This window comes from Pinus tabuliformis, chromosome 1_1 (genome assembly GCF_031772625.1).
Source record: "Pinus tabuliformis cultivar Carrire ecotype Pingquan chromosome 1_1, CPIR1, whole genome shotgun sequence".
NCBI classification, from domain to species: domain Eukaryota; kingdom Viridiplantae; phylum Streptophyta; class Pinopsida; order Pinales; family Pinaceae; genus Pinus; species Pinus tabuliformis.
Window position 1 is genome coordinate 571,508,298 of NC_142297.1, and position 19,762 is coordinate 571,528,059.

Here is a 19,762-nt window from a genome sequence, read left to right on the forward strand (position 1 = left end):
GCATACCAGTTCTTTCTTACGCAAAGCCTTCAGGTTGCTTCATGTAGATTTCCTCTTCCAAATCCCCGTGAAGAAATGTTGTCTTCACATCCATATGTTCTACCTCAAAATCAAAAGCAGTAACAACAGATAAAAGTAATCTAATAGAAGTTACCTTGGCAACAGGAGAAAAAATATCACCAAAATCAATTCCCGGCACCTGGGAATAACCTTTTGCTACCAACCGAGCTTTGTATTTCTCCACCTTTCCTTCCGCATTTGTCTTCTTCTTGAACACCCATTTGCTGCCAATGGGTTTCCTTCCAACCGGCAACTCCACCAGATCCCAAGCCTCATTTTTGTGCAAAGATGCCATTTCATCAACCATGGCCTCTTTCCAGACTTTTCCATCCTCTGAATCCACTGCTTCCTTCACAGTTCTGGGATCATCATCAGTAACAGACAAAGCAAAAGCAGATGGACTATACCTTTCTGGTTGCCTTCTTTCTCGAACTGCTCTTCTCACAGCCGAAGTTTGTAGCTCTTCATCTTCTGATTCCTCCTCTGCTGTAGAGTCTGATTCTTCCTCCTTTGGCTCAAACTCTATCTTCTCAGGTTCCTTTGGTTGGACTTCATGTTGAATAACATCTTTTACCTCTCTAAACACCACATCTCGACTGTACACAACCTTCCGTGTGACTGGGTTCCAAAGCTTATAACCCTTTAAACCATCCTTATACCCAATAAAGATGCACTTTTCATATTTACTATCCAACTTGGTTCATTTCTCCTTTGGAACATGTACATATGCATCACATCCAAATACCCTCAGATGTGAAAGAGAGGGTTTCTTACCAGTCCATACTTCTTGTGGAGTCTTATCCTCCAACGCTGATGAAGGTGATCTGTTGATCAGGTAACATGCAGTATCCACCGCCTCTGCCCAGAATTCCTGTCCTAACCCGGCACCACTGAGCATGCTTCTTGCCCTTTCCATCAACGTCTTGTTCATTCTTTCTGCGACTCCATTTTGCTGAGGTGTATATGGAGTAGTCATATGTCGTGTTATACCACACTTCTTACAGAATTCTTCAAATTCCTTGCTGCAAAATTCTCCACCATTATTTGTCCTCAACACCTTTATCTTCTTCTCTGTCTGATTTTCCACCAGAGCCTTAAATTCTTTAAACCTGTCAAAGACTTCAGATTTCTTCTTAAGAAAATATATCCATGTATTCCTTGAGAAGTCATCTATAAATGATACATAGTACACAGACTTACCCAGTGATGGAACCTTCACAGGTCCAAACACATCACTGTGCACAAGCTCTAATATCTGTTTCGTCCTCTTACCACCAGAGGGGAAACTCACCCGATTTTTCTTCCCATACACACAATTTTCACAGAAATCAAAATCTAGAGAGCTATCATTCATACCTTCTACCATACCTTTACCATGAAGTATTCGAAGGCCCTTCTCTCCAATATGTCCAAGCCTTTGATGCCACAACATGGTCTTCTCTCCAGAGACCACTAGATTCTCTACTCCATTTTCAGAAACCATAGAACTATTGCACCCATCAACAATAGTGCTACCTTGCAGCTTGTACAGAGTTCCAATCCGAACTCCCCGCATTAATATCAGTGCTCCTCGAACCATCTTGCATGTATCTTTCTCGAACACCGTCTTTATACCTGCATCATCCAACTTGCTTACAGAAATCAGATTTCTGGCCAATGCAGGAATATGTAGAACACCCGGAAGTGTTCTAACCCTTCCACATTGCAACTTCAACTTTACTTTTCCCCGACCAATGATTCTAGCCTTCCTATCATCTCCTAAGAAGACATCACCACCATCGTATTTCTCACACTCGCAGAACCACTCTCTATGGTGAGTGAAGTGAAAGGATGCACCTAAGTCAATCAACCATGCCTCATGATCTACATGTGTACTTGAATAAGCCAAGTACACATCCCCACCTTCATCTGAGGTGGTTTTCGCCTCTGCAGAAGGAGCATCATCGATCCCTTTCCTTTATCAGGAGCTTTAGATTTACAATCCCTTCTGAAGTGCCCTTCCTTTCCGCATTTCCAGCACACCACCTTTGTAGGTTTTCCTGGAGATTTAGATCTCCCTCTAGATTTAGATCTCCCCCTCGATGACTTATTTTTGTTTATGTTCTGGGACCGTCCTCGTACAGACAAGGCATCACCATTCTGGTTGTCCATATTTTTCCGTCTCATCTCCTCCGTCAGCAAGGCTGAGACTATTTCATCAAACTGCAAAGCAGTTGCATTGCTACCTATTGCAATAACCAGACTATCCCACGAATCTGGTAGAGAACACAACAGACTGATGCACTTATCTTCATCTGAAATTTTAATATCAACAGATAATAACTGACTTACCACAGTATTAAACGCATTCAGATGCTCTGTCACCGAGTCTCTATCTTTCATCCTCAGGTTATACAGCTTTTTCCGCAGGAACAGTTTATTCACCAGAGACTTAGATTGGTACAAAGTCCCTAACTTGACCCACAAAGCCTTTGCCGTAGCTTCCCCTGATACATTCAGCAATACTGAATCCGAGACACACAATCGTATTGTGCTCTTTGCCTTCTTATCCAACTTCTTCCATTCTTCATCGGTCACTCCCGATGGTTTAGTACTCGGATCTACCGCGATCCACTGATCTTTATCCACCAACAGATCCTCCATCTTGAGTTTCCACAACTCAAAATTCTGACCATTGAACTTCTCAATCTCTATCTTTCCACTGCTCGCCATCTTCTTTCACCACCAGAATCGATCTCGCAGATCTCCCACTGAACAGGGTCTACCACAGGCCCGAGCGAAACCCCTCAGCAACAAAGGCGTCCCCTTGAAGCCAAAACAGCTCCGATACCAAATGTAGGTTTTAACCCTGTACAGAAATTACCTGCATACGAATTCTTAAACAAAGAAAATAAACAATGCGAGAGCATAACCCATAAAACACATATGCACAGAGATTTTTCCCTGGATCCCAAAACCGGGACTACCAGCTTGATTTTTCATTATGTTCCTTTCAATGTTACAATACATATTTATACATGCCGAAGCATCCAATACCATGGACCGAATCCATCGCGTCCAATACCATGGACCGAAAACTATCGCGTCCAAAAAACATGTGCAAAAATCATGCACAAAACCATAGGTGGGTCCGCCCAACCTAACATATGGTCCAAAACCATAAAGTGGGGTTACGGGTGCCCTTCAAACCCCCTATTAACTACGTGGAAAGAATATAACACAACCCAACACGCCTATGTGGATTCAAGTCTCCAGAGACATGTTGTAACTGGCTCATTTGTGGAATTTATGTATCTAACGTAATAGTGGCAGCCAATCTTTCAAAGTTCCCAATTCTCCAGAAATTCTCATTCTGGTTTAATGAAAGATAATTTGAGTGCATTGATATTTTGTGATGCCGCATAATTTGGTAGTTGACATCGAAAAATCCCGTATCTGCCCTAGCCGAATTCCAGTGGGTACTTTCCCATAATTCATATCCTATATCATAATCTAGTTGGGTGCACCTTGATTATAGACATGTGCCATCATTCTAGATCCCAAGAAGGAGTGCACCCTCACTTGAAATGATTTGTGGAGGATAAGTAGTTGGTTGACAATGGACAATTAGCATCTATCCTGAACCATTTTACCCTACTTGAGATGGAGTCTTTGGCTTGCCTTGCTTTCTAAAGAAAGCTTTTTCCATGTTGACTTATACTCCTAGAAAACTTTCATGTTAAGAAAAGTTTCCTTTATTGACATTTCTCATGTTGCTTTGAGAGAAAACTTTTTGGGGATATGTCAACATGGAAACATTGTTAGTTTTTGTAACATTGATGATTGAACAGGTGTTCTAGTCTCGATTTGTGTCAAAGAGGGTAAGAACATGAGATCTTCAAAATGCATTAATTAAATTAATTAACCATCATTTAAATTTTTCCTAAGTCTAACTTAGGAAAACTGGTTAATTAATAGCAATTATTTAAGGAAAGGTGAGAATGCTCTAGAAACTCACATGGATTGAGTTTGAAATGATATTAGCTGTTGATGGAGATCTAATCATAGCCATTGGTTTACCAACAAGAGATTAGAAGAGCAAGTCGATGGGGTTAGAGATAGACACACCAGACACATCAAGTGGGTGAATGATCTAGGCAGATTGAATTTCCCAAAGAGTAGAGATTCAGCTGGGAAGAGAATTTGAGCCAGAGATCGAGTAGCAGAGGCAAAGAAGCAGAGGCAATGAGATTCAAGAGGAGTTTCCAGTTTCGGAGAGGCAACAGCAAGAGCCAGAGTTTTTCCTCAGTGAGGCTGTGGAGCACCTAAGCAGACAACTTCAGAAGATGGTTCGATTTTGCTGGAGAGAGGATCGATTCAGTTGCTTGAGGCCAGGAAAAATTCCAGAAGACCAAGTGAGTCATTCTTAGAGGCCGAGTTGGGCAGAACGACAGCAATAGAGCAGTTCCACAGGCAATATGAATTGGCATGCGCAGACGTTGACATAAGGGTGTTCGAGCAGCCAGTTTGACCTACTTTCAGAGCTGAGATCAGTGTCAGGTGAGACAAAAATTGTATTAGTAATTTTTTGGCTAGATTATTTTGTTGAGGGTTGCCAATTTGGCATCTAGATTATACTCAGAATTTTCACTACTGCATAATAATAATAATAAAACCCTCATCTACTGCACCGATTTTCCCACATTGGGTTTTTCCGGGGACTTTTTGTCCAAAAATAACAATGCCATTTTTATTGTGTGCCTAAATTGTACAATATGGGGAAACGGGTATGGTACGAAATGTGAACCCTTCCCTCCCCCCCCCAAATTTTGGAAACGGAGAAACGCAATACATATATATTAGGACATTTAAGAAATGTTATGTGCAATCATAAAGCATACATGATACATTATAATTTTAATATTACAATATGATTAAATTGTCCAATGTCAATGCATAACAGTAAACTATAAGTCTCTAAATTTACATCACATTACTCATGGATGGTCACATAATGAAAATAGAATATCCAAAATTAGCCTTTATTATATATCCAAATTTCAAAATCAGCCTTCATTATATATATGAGGTTGCAAATATAATAAAGGCTATAAGGCTGCAAGTACTATAAAGACTAAAGACTAATCCTCATCATCATAATACTCATCAAATATAGAAGCATAAGCATGCTCAACAATGGATGGTGGAGCTAAAGAAGATGATTGGCCAATTCCACTTCTAGACTCTTGGTCCTCAATATTCAGGGCAGCAAGAGAGAGCTCCAAATCATGACTTTTTGGATCCACATCCCATTCTTTAGAAGGACCACTGCTATATTCAAGACCCCTACGAGATGCAAGGCAAAGGTTGGAGTGCACATAAACAAGATCCTCTGTCTTTTGTGAGCCCAACCTATTGCACTTCACTGAATGAATAAAACCATAGGTGATCCAATTCGTTTCTGCTAATGAAGAGCTTACCACTTGTGAAAGAACATGAATGGCAACGTTTTGCAAATGTACACCATTTGCTCCATGCCAAATCCACCACCTAACTAAATTCATGGTGCTTCTCTCCTCCAAAGTTGATATATCTGAATAATCATCTAATCCTGCAGCAAAACTAGCAAATTCTTCCTTCACCTCTCTGTGTAGATGTGCTGGAAAAATTCTCATAAGGGATTTTTTCACCCCATTAGCCACCTCTCTATCCTTATGGGGTGCCTTCCTCTTCCCATTGCTTTGAGCAATAAGTTCCTCATCATAAAATTTGGAGTTCGAGGCATGTGCTAAAGTGTACAATGGAGTTTTGAAATTGTTCCACCTATCAACAATGATTTTCTTTACTAAATCAGCAAAATGATCATCAACAAATAAAAGTTGTGGAGACTCATGAAATGATTTCCATAGTTTTCTCAACCATGGTATCCATGCCATCATATAACTCTCCTAAGAAAGGTTGGTCATGTTGATTTTTGGTAGCATCAGATGTGCTCTAGGCCTCAAATTTTGCAAGGAGGCTAGGACACATGCATTCCACAATACCCAGAAATTGTTTTGGGAAATTCCACCCGGAGACAGTTTTATTAAGATAATTAATTATTTTTAATGGTGCCTAAGTCTAAATTTAGGAAATTAAAATAATTAAAGAGTATTAATTAAAATGGGGATGAAACTTCTAGAAGAAGAGAAGGATCAAGTCCAAATGATCTGAGCCATTGATTAGAATCTAATATGAGTCGTTGATTACTCAACTGGAGGATTATAAGGACTTTGATGGGCATTTGGAAGACACATCGAATTGGGATCAAGAGATCAATTTCTGAAGAGAGCAGCATGGAGCAGCCAGGCAAATCATCGAGGAGATTCTTGCAGTGAGGAGCAGGGATAGTTTTCGGAGGAAGTTTTCCTGATCCGGAGAGTACAAAGCAGAGAGGGCGGAAAGACATCCAGGGAGGCTGACGCAGAGTCAGAAGGAGTCCGAAATTCCCCGGAGGAACAGTCAAGATCTAGTGTCGGAGTGAGGGTGTGAGACCGGGAGGCCAGAAGGCCAAAGTTTCCAACCAGCAAAGGATCAAGAGGAGGTGCAGCGCAGTCCCAACAGAAATGACACAGTGATTGCATGGTTGCGACGCAGTACTGTGCAAAGGCTGATCTCCAACACAAATCAGTGTCAGATCTTCCAGTGACAAGGTGAGATCATCTCACTACCTTTTTGCTTAGATCTCTGTATCGAATAGCCAGTAAGGCATCCAAAGATTGTATTCAGAAAACTACTGCTTAATAATACAAACCCTCAGTTGTTGCATCGGTTTTCCCGCATTGGGTTTCTCCAAGGACATTTGTTCAAAAATAACGGTGTCACTTGTGTGTTGTGCATTTCTTCTTGCTCAGTTCTTGTTTCCGCATTTATTTAAGTAGTGAAGGTTGCAGTGTATTGGTTTCGATATTTACCGTAGAACACAGTAAATAGTTTGTTTAGTTATTCAACAAATAGGAGAAACTTAATCAATTGCTACAGTAGAAATTTGGGTTTTCCAAATTTTCACATGGTATCGTAATGCAGGTGAAGCAAGAGAGCAGACTAGAAGAGCCAGCATTGAAGAGAAGGGAGGAGATCGAAGTGCTACGTAGGCAACAGATCAAATCCCCAGAGGGATTGCGCAGTCCAGGCCAGGAGGGCAAAATTCTTGAGGAAAATCTCTCTTTGAGTGAGTTGACAGAGAGGTAAGGTTTCCAAATCGAGATTTGTCAGCGGCAGAGGGAGCAACGCAGCAGAAGCTTCAGTGCAATGCAGTCTTTAGGTGAGACAATTTTCTGCAGCAGTTGCTGGGCTAGAAAAATGTCAGAAGGAAGAAGGCATTGTTTTAAGGGAATTTTCTTCTTCGGACTTCCTAGTCATGGAATTCAATTTCTCATTGTAGAGCAGTAGTAGTTGGGACCAGATCTACTAACTCCAACAGGGAGTGCGTAGGCCAACCTAGCAGTTGCGCAGAGGAGAGAGGAGGCAGTTAGACTTTTTTATTTGGCAGAGATGGCAGCTAATGGGTTGAGAGATCAAGATCGGTTGGATGGTGCATCTAACTATGTGATCTGGAAGGCAAGGATATCATGCCTTCTAGATGAGCACAATCTCAAAACCTATGTCGATAGTGTGGTAGTTGAACCTGCAAATCCAAATCCGCTCAAGAAGTACAAGGTTGAAATGGTGAAGGCCAAGCGGTTGATCCTCGATGGAGTGAGGGATCATGTTGTATGTCACATTGTTGGCAAAGGGACTGCCAAGGAGATGTGGGATGCCTTGGCCACGTTACATCAGGGATCTTCTGAGTAGCGGAAGATGTACTTGGAGCAGAAGATGAGATCCACGACGATGCAGAAGGGGGAACACATTGATCCGCTCCTTGCAAAGCTTCAAGAAATTCGAGATCAGTTGGCAGTTGTGGGATCAGCGCCTCAGCCTACCAAGATGGTGAGGTTGGCCCTAAACTCAGTCTCAGAAGAATGGCAAGTGTTTGTCCAGAGTATCTTAGGCAGAGAGAAATTGTCGGATTGGGAAGGGATGTCGGCCGCTCTTCAGCAAGAAGAGATGAGGCGAGACTTGGTCAAGTGCAAACTTGACAGCAGCAGCAGCAGTGGGACGAAGCCCAAGGAGGAGGAGAATGCAACTCTTGCATCTAAGGGGTAGCAGGAGCAGCAAAGGCAGAAGAAGGACGTCTCAAATATCAGATGTTTCAGGTGTGGTGAACTTGGTCACTACGCTACGCAATGTCCTCTCAAGAAGAAGGACAAGCATGAGAAACATTATCTGCAGGCTGCAGCTACAAAGATCGAGGAGGAGGAGTTTGCCATGATTGCCCAGATACCTCTAAGGGAGAGGTGGGGTGATCTAATACTGTAGTTCGAAAGAACTGCAGATGGGCAGGGTCCTTGAGGAGTCCACCTCTTAGATCAATACCTATATCAGAAGTAGCAGGATGGACTAGTGTCAATTGGTGCATAAGAGTGTCAGTGATAGTTGCAGTGGCTAGGAATGCCAGAGACTGAGCAATGCAGAGTAGAGTTGGCAGTTGTGCAGTTGGCACAGAGCAGAGTCAGCAGCAACGCAGAGGTTTCAGAGGGTCAGCGCAGAGGCTAGCAACAGTCAGAACTCCGGTAACAGATGCATCATACTGAACACTTGTTCAGTATTTTTTGGATGCTTTTCCGTTGCTATTGCAACAACAATAGTAGTTGGAGAAGGGTGTAGTGCAGATGCAGTGTTGGCAGTGACAGAGCTAGCAACAGCACAGATGCAGCATTTGTGAGGGTTGCAGTACATATGTAGTGTTGGAAGTCGCAGGCCAACAACAGTACAGATACAGCATTTGTGCAGTAGTTGGCGGGCAGTGATGTCAGACATCAACAACACAGAGGGAGATGTTACAAAATCAGGGTGATGCTTCAGTAGGTTGCATTACTAGAGCACATTCCATTCCTCGCTAAGAGGGAGTGTTGATTTCCTGTGCTCTAGGTCTCAAATTTTGTAGAGAGGCTAGGACACATGCATTCCACAATACCCAGAAATCGTTTTGGGAAATTCCACCCGGAGACAGTTTTATTAAAATAATTAATTATTTTTAATGGGTGCCTAAGTCTAAACTTAGGAAATTAAAATAATTAAAGGGTATTAATTAAACTAGGGGTGAAAATTCTAGAAGAAGACGAGGATCAAGTCCAAATGATCTGAGCCATTGATTAGAATCTAATATGGGTCGTTGATTACTCAACTGTAGGATTACAAGAAGGACTTCGATGGGCATTTGGAAGACACGTCGAATTGGGATCAAGAGATCGATTTCTCAAGAGAGCAGCGTAGAGAAGCCAGAGAGATCATCGAGGATATTCTTGCAGTGAGGGGTAGGGATAATTTCCGAAGGAAATTTTCCTGATCCGGAGAGTACAAGGCAGAGAGGGCAGAAAGACGTCTAGAGAGGTTGACGCAGGGCCATGCAAAGCTACGTTGTGGCAACACAGAGCTTCAGAAGGAAACCAAAATTCTCCTGAGGAACAGTCAGGATCTAATGTCGAAGCCAGGGTGTGAGACCAAGAGACCAGGGGCCAAAGTTTCCAGCCAATAGAGGATCAAGAGGAGGTGCAGCGCGGTCCCAATAGCAGTGACACGATGACGGCATGGGTGTGACGCAGTACTACGCATAGGCAGTGCAGAGGCTCATCTCTAGTGCAGATCAGTGTTGGATCTTCCAGTGACAGGGCGAGATCATCTCACTACCATTTTGCCCAGTTAGATCTCTATATCGGATAGCCAGTAAGGCATCCAAAGATTGTATTCAGAAAACTACTGCTTAATAGTACAAACCCTCAGTTGTTGCACCGATTTTCCCACATTGGGTTTTTCCAGGGACATTTGTCCAGAAACAACGGTGTCGCTTGTGTGTTGTGTATTTCTTCTTGTTCAGTTCTTGTTTCCGCATATTATTTAAGAAGTGAATGCTACAATGTATTGGTTTCGATATTTACCGTAGAACACAGTAAATAATTTGTTCAGTTATTCAACAAATAGGAGAAACTTAATCAATTGCTGCAGTAGAAATTTGGGTCTTCCAAATTTTCACAAGTCAATGTCAACATTCCGAAGAAGCTCAAATGCAGGGGTTGTGAACTTTAGCAAGAAATCTATCATGCTCCATCACTCTTCATCAAGGCACAATCTACGCACTATATATCCCTGCTCTGATTCTGCCTATCTCCACTTAGCCTAGAGTTGACTCACCAACATAGAAACTAGTGGTGGTTTAACCTCAACCAAGCGACGCAACATTAGGAAGTTTGAGGCATATCTTGTCTTAGGAACTTTTAACAACTCCAATTCGGAGTACTCTCGAAATATTGCTTGAGATTGATGGTGGTAGGTGATGAATTTAACAACCTCCCTTGCTTCCCCTATGATTTCCTTTATCCATGGAACTTTATTGTTGATCTCCTCTAAGATTAGATTCAGATTATGGACAATGCAGGGTGTCCAAAAGATGTGATCATACCTCCCCTCAATAATTAAACTTGTATCTTTGCAAACTGATGCATTATCCGTGATAACTTGCACCATCCTGTTAGGTCCTATTTGTTCAATAGATTTTATAATAACATCATTAATGAATTGCGCATCTTTTACCTCTCCTGAGAAGTGTTCTGCCTTTAAAAACATTACTCCTTTTAGTGAAGTGGCAATAGTGGCAATGATATTTATCAATGGTTTGCGCCTTGTATCTGTCCATCCATCTGAGACTATGCTAACCTTAGAGCTACTCCAGGAAGAATGAATTGGTGATAAGATATCCTCCACAAGCTCCTTCTCATTTTTGAGAAGCTGAGTTCTAACTTTCTCATAGTTGGGCCCCTTGTACCCTGTGGGAGATTTGTTAACTGCCCTTATCATATCTTGCTAGTAAGGAGAGCGAACGAGATTGAATGGGATAGCACATGCATAGATGCACCAGCCACTCTGGAATCAACTTCTAATCTCGCTTGCACATTCACCAGTTTAGCAATTCTGCTATCTTGAACTGAAGCGGATGCCCCTCTGGTATTTTTAGACGGTGGTTTTTCTTATTGTTGAGTGGCTCTCCCCTTCCTTGTTATAACCACAATCCTTGGCTCAACATTTTGTGGAGCTTGAGGAGTAGCTTGAGTAAGCTCTTCATGCCTTCTTTTAAGTCCATCTGCCTCATCTTGCTCTCTTTGATATGCCCTCCTCACCAATGCGTTTGTAGTTTTTGTGAAACCTACAATCCCCTATCCTTCACCATGAAAAAGATGTGCCTTCACTCTTGGGTAGGAGCCCTTGACCAAATTATTGCAAAAATTACATTGTCATCCCCATGAGCCACCACATGCACATTTTTTAAGTTTCTAAACATGCCTCTATGGAGGATAATAGTCAGCCCTTGGGTTGGACTTGGGGGTTGAACTTGCACTTTGGTCGGAAATCATTGATGCAAAAAAAATTAAAAAAACAAATATGTAAAGAAAAATGTTTTTCACATTTTTGAAAGCATGAACCCTCAAAAAATAGAAGAAATAGTGGGAAAAAACTAAGAAAATGAAGGCTTCTTACCCAAATTAATTTTTGTCGCTGAACTCCCGATCAGGATGAGGAACAGGGTAGTTGAGGATGGCAGGAGCGATCATTATAAGGGAAGGACAGTCGGAAGTGACCACAGGAATGAGGCCGCCCTCCCAACCAAAACAATGAGTAATCGGCCAGCACACGTTTCAAGAAACCGGAGTGGGGAAGGTGGAATGAGAATGATTAGCAATAGTGGCGGCGGTGGTGGCAGAGCGAGAAGGGTGGCGAAGAGGCATTATATGAAGGTGGCGGAGGGTAAAGGAAAGGGTAGTGCAGACGGGTCGAAGGAGGAGCTGAACGAGGAGCAGCTAGGAGGAGCCATCAGGGAGGTCTGCGTTCTCGGGTATGTGCAACCTGTGACCTCTGTCTTCTTAATATCTATCACTATAGGTAGAATGGATAAGTTTTATTATTGCGAAGACCCTGTTGATGAAAAGGGCCTGAGTGAGCTAAGCCATCCCTCCATAAGGCACTGTGAGGGTCTTCGGGGCTTGTCTCTGGTTGGGAATCCTGAGGAAATTTGCAGCCGGGAGCACAGTTTGAGGATTAATGTGGAGAACCAAGGTGAGAACTCCATGGTAAGAACAGAGGGGTGGTCTGGCAGTGGGGACTCGAAGATTTTGCCCTTAGCCCACCATCTGATCCACATGACAGAGGGCCTAATACATCTTTTGTACCCGGGGAATGATTATCAGTGCCAGTTTCAAACAAACGAAGGGGATTGCAGTAGAAGCAGAGGAACAACCAAAGGGAAATTGGTAAGCGAAGACGACGAGAAGAACCTCAAAAAACTGACACCTGTGATTGATGATTGTTTACAGGAGAGGGTAGGAGAAAGGATGGCGCGACCGGGTCGTGGAAGAGGATGTGGAGGCAGAGGCCGTCCAAGACAAGGGAACTCGGGAGGCAGGCCAACAGAAACCCCAGGCAATCAGCGCAGAGGGAGAAGGTCCACCCTGACAGTGGTTCAGGAGGCGGCACGAGCTTACCAGGAAGGAACAGATGAGGATATCCGTCGTATCATCCAAAATATGGAATCCAGTGTGCTGGAAGAACAGTCGGAACCAGAGACAGAAGAATGGGCAGAAATGGTTAGCGACCCAGGAAATACGAGGGGAAGGATGACACTGTACAAGCAGTCTCTGCATATTTATTGGGTCCTAAAACGCCTCCTGGCAAAGGCACTAGAACAGGTAGCGAAGGAAATGGCGGAAATAGCCAACGGGACGCCAAATTTACAGAAGGAAATGAAAAACTTCCAGGTAATCATGATCAAACAAAACAACAAATTGGAGGAGATGTCTCAACTACTGTCCAGGATGGTTGGCACGCACCCAAGCCAGGAGGAACAAATGGATATCCCCATGGAAATGGACCCGAATACTGGAACCAGAAAGGAATGATCTTCTTGAGACTCTGCTGTGGTTTTTTTATATTCTCCTTCTTACAGTTTTATGCAAATCAGTAGCTTAATAGGTAGCTTCAGTTGTATAGTGCATATAGCCAGTATGGAAAGACTTGTCAAATTTTGTTTTTGGAACGCTTATAGCAAACTCAGGTGGCCAACAGACCTGGTTTCCCTTCGGGGCAGGGTGAGGCCACCAAAACGTTGTATCTGGTCTCCTTGTTTATCATAAATAGAAAAGAATGGTACTACCTCCACTTACAAAAAAAAAATGTAGCTGAAAATACCAAGACAAGAGAAAGATGGTTGTAGCTGAGCCAAAAACCAAGAATGTCGTAGCTGGAAACTCTCCACTCCAAATCTGCTTGTGAAATCTCTTTCTCTTGTGGTTGAAATATCCTTTGCTCACAATTGAAAATGCCCTAACTGAAACCACTGCTCTCTTCTTCTTGCCTCCTTGTTAAAATTGCCCCTCTCCAAGTGAAATGACTTGCTCAATTCGTGTGATGAGGGAATGAGGTGAGAATATTTTTATAACTTGCGAGAGCCATCTAGAAACATCCAAAAGATATTTTAATCGCCAAAAAAAATATTAAAAAAAAAAAACAACAACAACAACAACAAAAACCAAACAAACAAACAAACAAACAAACAAACAAAACAAAAACAAAAAAAAGTCCCTTTAACGCTGAAACGTGGCTGTATGACCTTGAAACGTGTTTCAGGTTGCACTGGGCCACGTTTCAGCCTCGTGAAACATGTCAGTACGGCCTGAAATGCATTTCAAGGCCATACCAAACACGTTTTAGCATTTGTGTACCATTTTTCCAAGAAATGCCCTTTGGCCTAGCATTTCCTGCAACATAGGTGTGTGCTCTATTTTCTCAATTCTAGTTTTTATTATCCACAGTATTTTTATGGTGAGGAAATTGCAGTGTGATTTATTCTTTATTTTGTCGTACCAAAACAAGTTGCATAATTAATCAGTTAGAAGAATAAATTCTAATTGTTGCATTTCAAGGGAATTTTCACATGGTATCAGAGCAGTGTTATTGATTAGATCAAGAGCTTAGTAGCAAAGAGGGAGAAATTTCACAATTCAAAGGGAGTCTGAGCGAATTTCTTCCAAATCTGCGCAAAGGTCTAGTCAGGTAGTGCGAATTGCTGGCAGAAGGGTTCGATTTCTAGTTGCAAGTGCAAGAAAAGTTCGAACAGCGCAGTAACAGTTCCAGCAGACAATGGTATTGTCAGGAAGCAGTTCCAATGAGAAGATCAGATATTTTGTTGAGGAGACCTGGGCGCAATAATTTTGCAGCAGTTTTGTAGTAGCAAAATCAGTGTCGGGCAAGGGAGAGAAAAGCACACACAAAGGAATTTCTCAGAGGGTTTCCAAATCCAATTGGTAGGAGGAAATCCGTGATTTCCAGCAGCAAAGGCAGCAGCAAAGAGAACTGTGCATTCCAGGAGGGAGTGCGAATTGCAGTGCATGCAGCTGAGTAGGAAAAGGGAGGAGCTTCCTGATTTATTTTCTCTAATTTATTTGAGTTTCGCAGATTTTGCAACTTTCTAGAGATGGTCGTACGAGATTGCCTGAATAGGTCGTGCGAGTTAGCCAAAATGCATATATGGGCGACGGATCAACTTCCAGTTGCCAGAGGAAGTGCGAGTTGTCTAGTGTGAGTTGCAAAGCGAAGACAGGTCTTAGTAAGGGACAAGGTTCAAAAAGAGATAGTGAGGCACCATATCCAGGAGGAGTATGAAACTCCAGTGTGTCGGATGGGCAAGATTCAGTGCAAAAGCAGCAAGGAGATCAATTAGATCAGTGCCAGTCGTTACAGTAGGATCATCACCTTTGCTACAGGGACCCATGGTATCTTAGTAGTAGGCTGCAATCAGATGACAATACCAAAGCTAGTTGCAGTCAGTACTCGAGAGACAGTTGCAAAACTAGTTGCAATGACATAGGCAATGCGAATTGCCCAATTGTAGGTAGCACGAGCAATTCCAGCAAGAGAGGTTTCCTGTTTTCCGGAGAAGGAAAGGAGGCCGAGATAATTTCAACAAATGAAGTCGAGAGAGGCAGTGTGAATTGGTCAATTGCGGAGAGTAAGGCATAGTTCCAACCAGAGACAGTCAGCTAGTTCGAGTTGCAGAGGCTACAAATTGTGGAAAAGTGTCGAGAGGCAATCTAGAGGAAGAGCGAGTAGTTTCAGTGAGCAGCAAGAGGCAAAGTTACTACCAAAAAGGGTCTCCAGAGACAAGATTGTTTTTTCCCTCAGCGAACTACGCATTCTAGTTCGGCATGCAGACAAGAATGTGAGTTGCAATAGAGAGGCCTTACTGGAAGAAAAGTGAAATTTGCTAGTGGGAGATCAAGACTCAAAAGGAGTCTAGCTTCAGAGGGAGCAACACTATGGAAGCTCATCACTTCAGAAGGACAATAGATCATGTTCTCAATTGCAGCAACAGCAGCAACATGTGAACAATGCAGCGCAGGCAAAGTTGGCAGCAATGCAGTGTCAGCAGTAGCACAGATGCAAGATGGTTCAGTTACAAAGTGGCAGATGAATCAGAGTATGCATAGTGGCTTGGTGGGCAGCGACATGTTGTCACAGTTTTCAAACACCAACAGCATGAGGGAAGAAGTTATGAGAGAGAACACCTTCCTCGCTAAGAGGAAGTGTTAGTTTTTGTAGCATCAGACAGGTGTTCTAGTCTCAACATGTGTCAAAGAGGCTAAGAACAAGAGATCTTCAAAACACCTTAATTAAATTAATTAACCATTATTTAAATTTTTCCTAAGTCAAACTTAGGGAAAACAAGTTAATTAATAGCAATTAATTAAGGAAAGGTGAGAATGCTCTAGAAACTCACACAGATTGACTTTGAGATGATCTTAGCCATTAATGGAGACCTAATCATGGTCGTTGATTCACCAACAAGAGATTATAACAGCAGGTTGATGGGGTTGGAGATAGACACACTAGACACATAGAGTGGGTGAATGTTCTAAGCAGATCGAACTTCCCAGAGAGTAGAGATTCAACCGGGAAGAGAATTCAAGCCAGAGATCGAGAAGTAGAGGCAGTAAGGTTCCGGAGGAGTTCCTAGTTTTGGAGATGCAGCAACAAGAGGCCAAGTTTTTCCTCAGTGAGGCTGCACAGAACCTGCGCAGGCAGCGTCAAAGGAGGGTTTGATTTAGCTGGAGAGAGGATCGATTCAGTTGCTCGAGGCCGAGAAAAACTCCAGAAGGCCAAGCAAGTCATTCTCAGAAGCTAAGTTGGGAAAAACGACAGCAACAGAGCAGTTCCATAGGCAGTACGAATTGGCCTGCGCAAACGCTGATGCAGGGGTGTTCGAGTAGCCAATTTGAGTCAATTTCGGAGCTGAGATCAGTGTCGGGTAAGACAAAAATTGTCTCACTAATTTTTTGGCCAGATTATTTTGTTGAGGGTTGTCAATTTGGCATCCAGATCGTACTCAAAATTTTCATTGTTGCATAATAATAATAAACCCTCATCCGTTGCACTGGTTTTCCCACATTGGGTTTTTTGGAGACTTTTGTCCAAAACTAACAGCATCATTCTTATTGTGTGTGCGCTCTATTTTATCAGTTCCAGCTTTTATTTTCCGCAATATTTTTATGATGAAGAAATTACAATGTGATTTATTCATTATTTGCCGTAACAAAATAAACTGCATAATTAATCAATTAGAAGAATAAATTCCACTCTCTACATTTCAAATCAATTTTCACAAACATATCCCCAAAAGTTCATCATTGATGCTTTGAATCACTTACGAACACCCCGTGAGGTTAGCAAAGCACCAACCTGAAGTGAGAGGCATTGTATGAGGTGAAATTGGCACTTTCCCTTAAAAGTTATATAGACAACTAGGGTATTTCCAGCAAAAGCTACTTCCAGATGATGACAGGCAGCCTGTAGTTCTATCATTTGAGAAGAATAGTATTTCATTCAAAAAATATTGAAGTGATAACTTTACCTCCTAGCTAGCTCTCATAAGGACAGACCCTGAAGAATCTTACTTGGGCTCTGCAAAGGGTTATCGCAAGCCTATAAGACCTTTCAGTCATGACCTTACTTTTCGCCTGAAGGAACCATCCCCTCTGAAAGAGAAAATAGGGGCCACTGAATTAAAAACTGGGCATATACCATTTTGTTTCTGCCAATTGTAACAATTGAAGCTGAAGGTCGGGGGGAAAACATGTCCCTCTATTTACCTTGGGGTAGCTTGAACATCACAAGGCTAAGGATCAGTTCCATGAAATGATCCGAGCAGCTCTCTATTCATTTCTATCAAAAGTCAATAGGCATTGGTTTCACTGTTGAGGCCAGCCAATGTTAAGCTGTCCACCGGGATTCAAGCGTCGCTGTAATCTGCCCCACACCCCGCCCCACGAGAATGGCATGAATTTCCAACTGATGAAGCCAAGTGCAAGTCCTGGCGATTTTGTTAAAATATCTACCAATCAAACCCGAAACTTAAGGTGAAGGAAATCCACTCTATGCAGTGCAGCATCGAGGAGCCTCTTTCTCGAAGCACTTCCAGAAAGTTTACCTAATTAATAAAGTAAAAACAAAAATAAAGAAATTTTTGGGGATCAAGTAGACCAGGGCCATTGAAAAACAACAAACTTCCGTGAACAAGTACACCAAGCTATCCAATAAATTTTGCATAACTTCAAATTCCAGAGTACTAAAATAACAAAGTTTAATTTTGCATAACTACAAATTCAGGAGTACTAAAATAACCAAGTTTGACGTAAATAAGTAGGATCATCATACTCACAAGTAAATTATACATTAAAAAAAAACAGATAGTACAAGTGCTGGATAGGAATAGCACTGTGCCCACCTCATTGAGAACATTTGGTTTGGACCAGTCTGCTTCCCACATACTGCTTGAGACCATTGAAGCCCCTCTGCGTCCATGACGCCTGTCCCTTACCGATGAATAGTACCATGTTCGTTTCCATCTGAATCTCTGTATATCCATACCAGCATTGGTTCTTGAGAACGTCTTTAAACCTGATTTCTGCCTGCAGAATACAGTCCTCTTGGGCCTCCATATAGGCAAAGCTGCCCTCTCTTTAGAACTCAACTTCAATTGAGTTTGGTGGACCAGAGTTGGAGCTGAGAACATTGATATCATATAATCTGTTTGTGTGGGTATCGAGTCCTGTTGATTTCCTGATAGAATTCATAGAGGAGCAGAGCTGTAATATGCAGTCATCGGCAAGGCCTGTATGTCGGGTAAGGATCAATACCCACCAATAACCAAACTACCGAAAAGGAAAAATTGATGTATTGGTGAATAAAAGAATAAAAACAAGGTGCTATCGAATCTGGGTCACCCCGCGCAAATTGCAGTAATTAGGTGGACAGAATGGGTTTCGGATGTTTTTGTCATGTGAGGGTCATCTTTATGACGAGCTTCAACCTTTGCTTTATCTTGATTGAGATAAAATAGGATAAGCTAATGAAAGGTGAAGGTGAGCATCTTACCACGTGGTATGGAGTTGTCTCAATCGAGTGACAATGGAACTAATTCCATTCAAGCCCGGCACTATGTTTTTACTATAGCTAGGAGTTTTTCATTGTTTGTTCCAGGGTTAATTCTAAACTGGACTCCAAGGTTTCATTGGTTGTTCTAATGTTAATTCTAGACTGGACTCCAACTTACATTGGACGATGCATGATTTGAGTTTTCCTCGTACATTTATTGTCTATTTTTTAATATGATGTGTAATTCAAGATGGTATAAGTTAAGTTTTAAGTTTTTATATTCTATTTTAGTAATATTTAATTTCTTATTCTTTAGGGTGGAATTTAATTATTTGAATTTTTTAAGTGGTAAGTTAGTATCATAATTTTTAAAATTATAATGGTTGTTTATTTTCTAGAATTTAACTGTGTAAGTCTACGAGGCTAAAGATAGCCTATGGGACAGATTGCTTCTTCATCTACTTGATGTATTCAACCCTTTTTCTGTGAAGCTTCAAAATAAATGCTCCCAACTTCTTGACAAACCCCCTTGCTAAATAGATTATCCCAAGAGCTAGTTGCCAGCATATCTGCATAACTTTCCTTGTTGTCTTTGAAGACCTCACGTTCTAAAATGAAATGTTTTTTTGTTTCCACTTTTCCGAAAGAACAAAAAATACATACTCTTTCCTCTCACACTTCTTTTGGCATTTTCCAGCGCCCTGTTTCACAACGGAGTTTATGAGAATTAGTCCTTAAATGAACAATAAGAATTTTGGCTCTCCAAGAGATATTGGCTTCTATGTATGCTTTTGGTTGATGACTATGAGTAGGATTAAACACTTCAATATAGTACTTTTTCTTTCTTCCTAGCTCCTTATCCCAAGTACGCTTGTGGAACTTTTCCATAACAAAAGCTTTTATCTCTTTGTTGTTTATGGGACATGTGTTAAAGCAAATACCCCATTTATTAAACCATTTATTATTTTGTTGCATCCAAGTTTTTTTTTTCTCTTGCGCAATCTGTCATTAAAGACAACCTTAGGCCATCTACCATCTTCCATATGCTCAATTTTTTTTAAATACCTTATGACTTGCACCATAGCAATTGCTTCAATATGATCAGTCCTTGTTTCACTTAACAAGATAGCATAAGGAACTGCACTTTTAATCTTGAATTTGTTTG

The 19,762-nt window shown here is 41.7% G+C and overlaps 1 protein-coding gene across 3 annotated transcripts in view; it reads right to left on the minus strand.

The window, feature by feature from the left end:
• The window catches only part of NADK2 (NAD kinase 2), a 137,257-nt gene extending 118,735 nt beyond the window's left edge, over window positions 1-18,522 (minus strand). For 2 of the 3 annotated variants that reach the window (XM_089392312.1, XM_089392313.1), the window contains exon 1: window positions 17,948-18,522. In XM_089392312.1, coding sequence (XP_089248438.1) covers window positions 17,948-18,244 — 297 coding nt within the window. In that variant the 5' untranslated portion in view covers window positions 18,245-18,522. The remainder of the gene's footprint in view (window positions 1-17,947) is intronic. The other variant, XM_089392314.1, reaches the window with a different exon arrangement.
• Window positions 18,523-19,762: the final 1,240 nt, after the last annotated feature.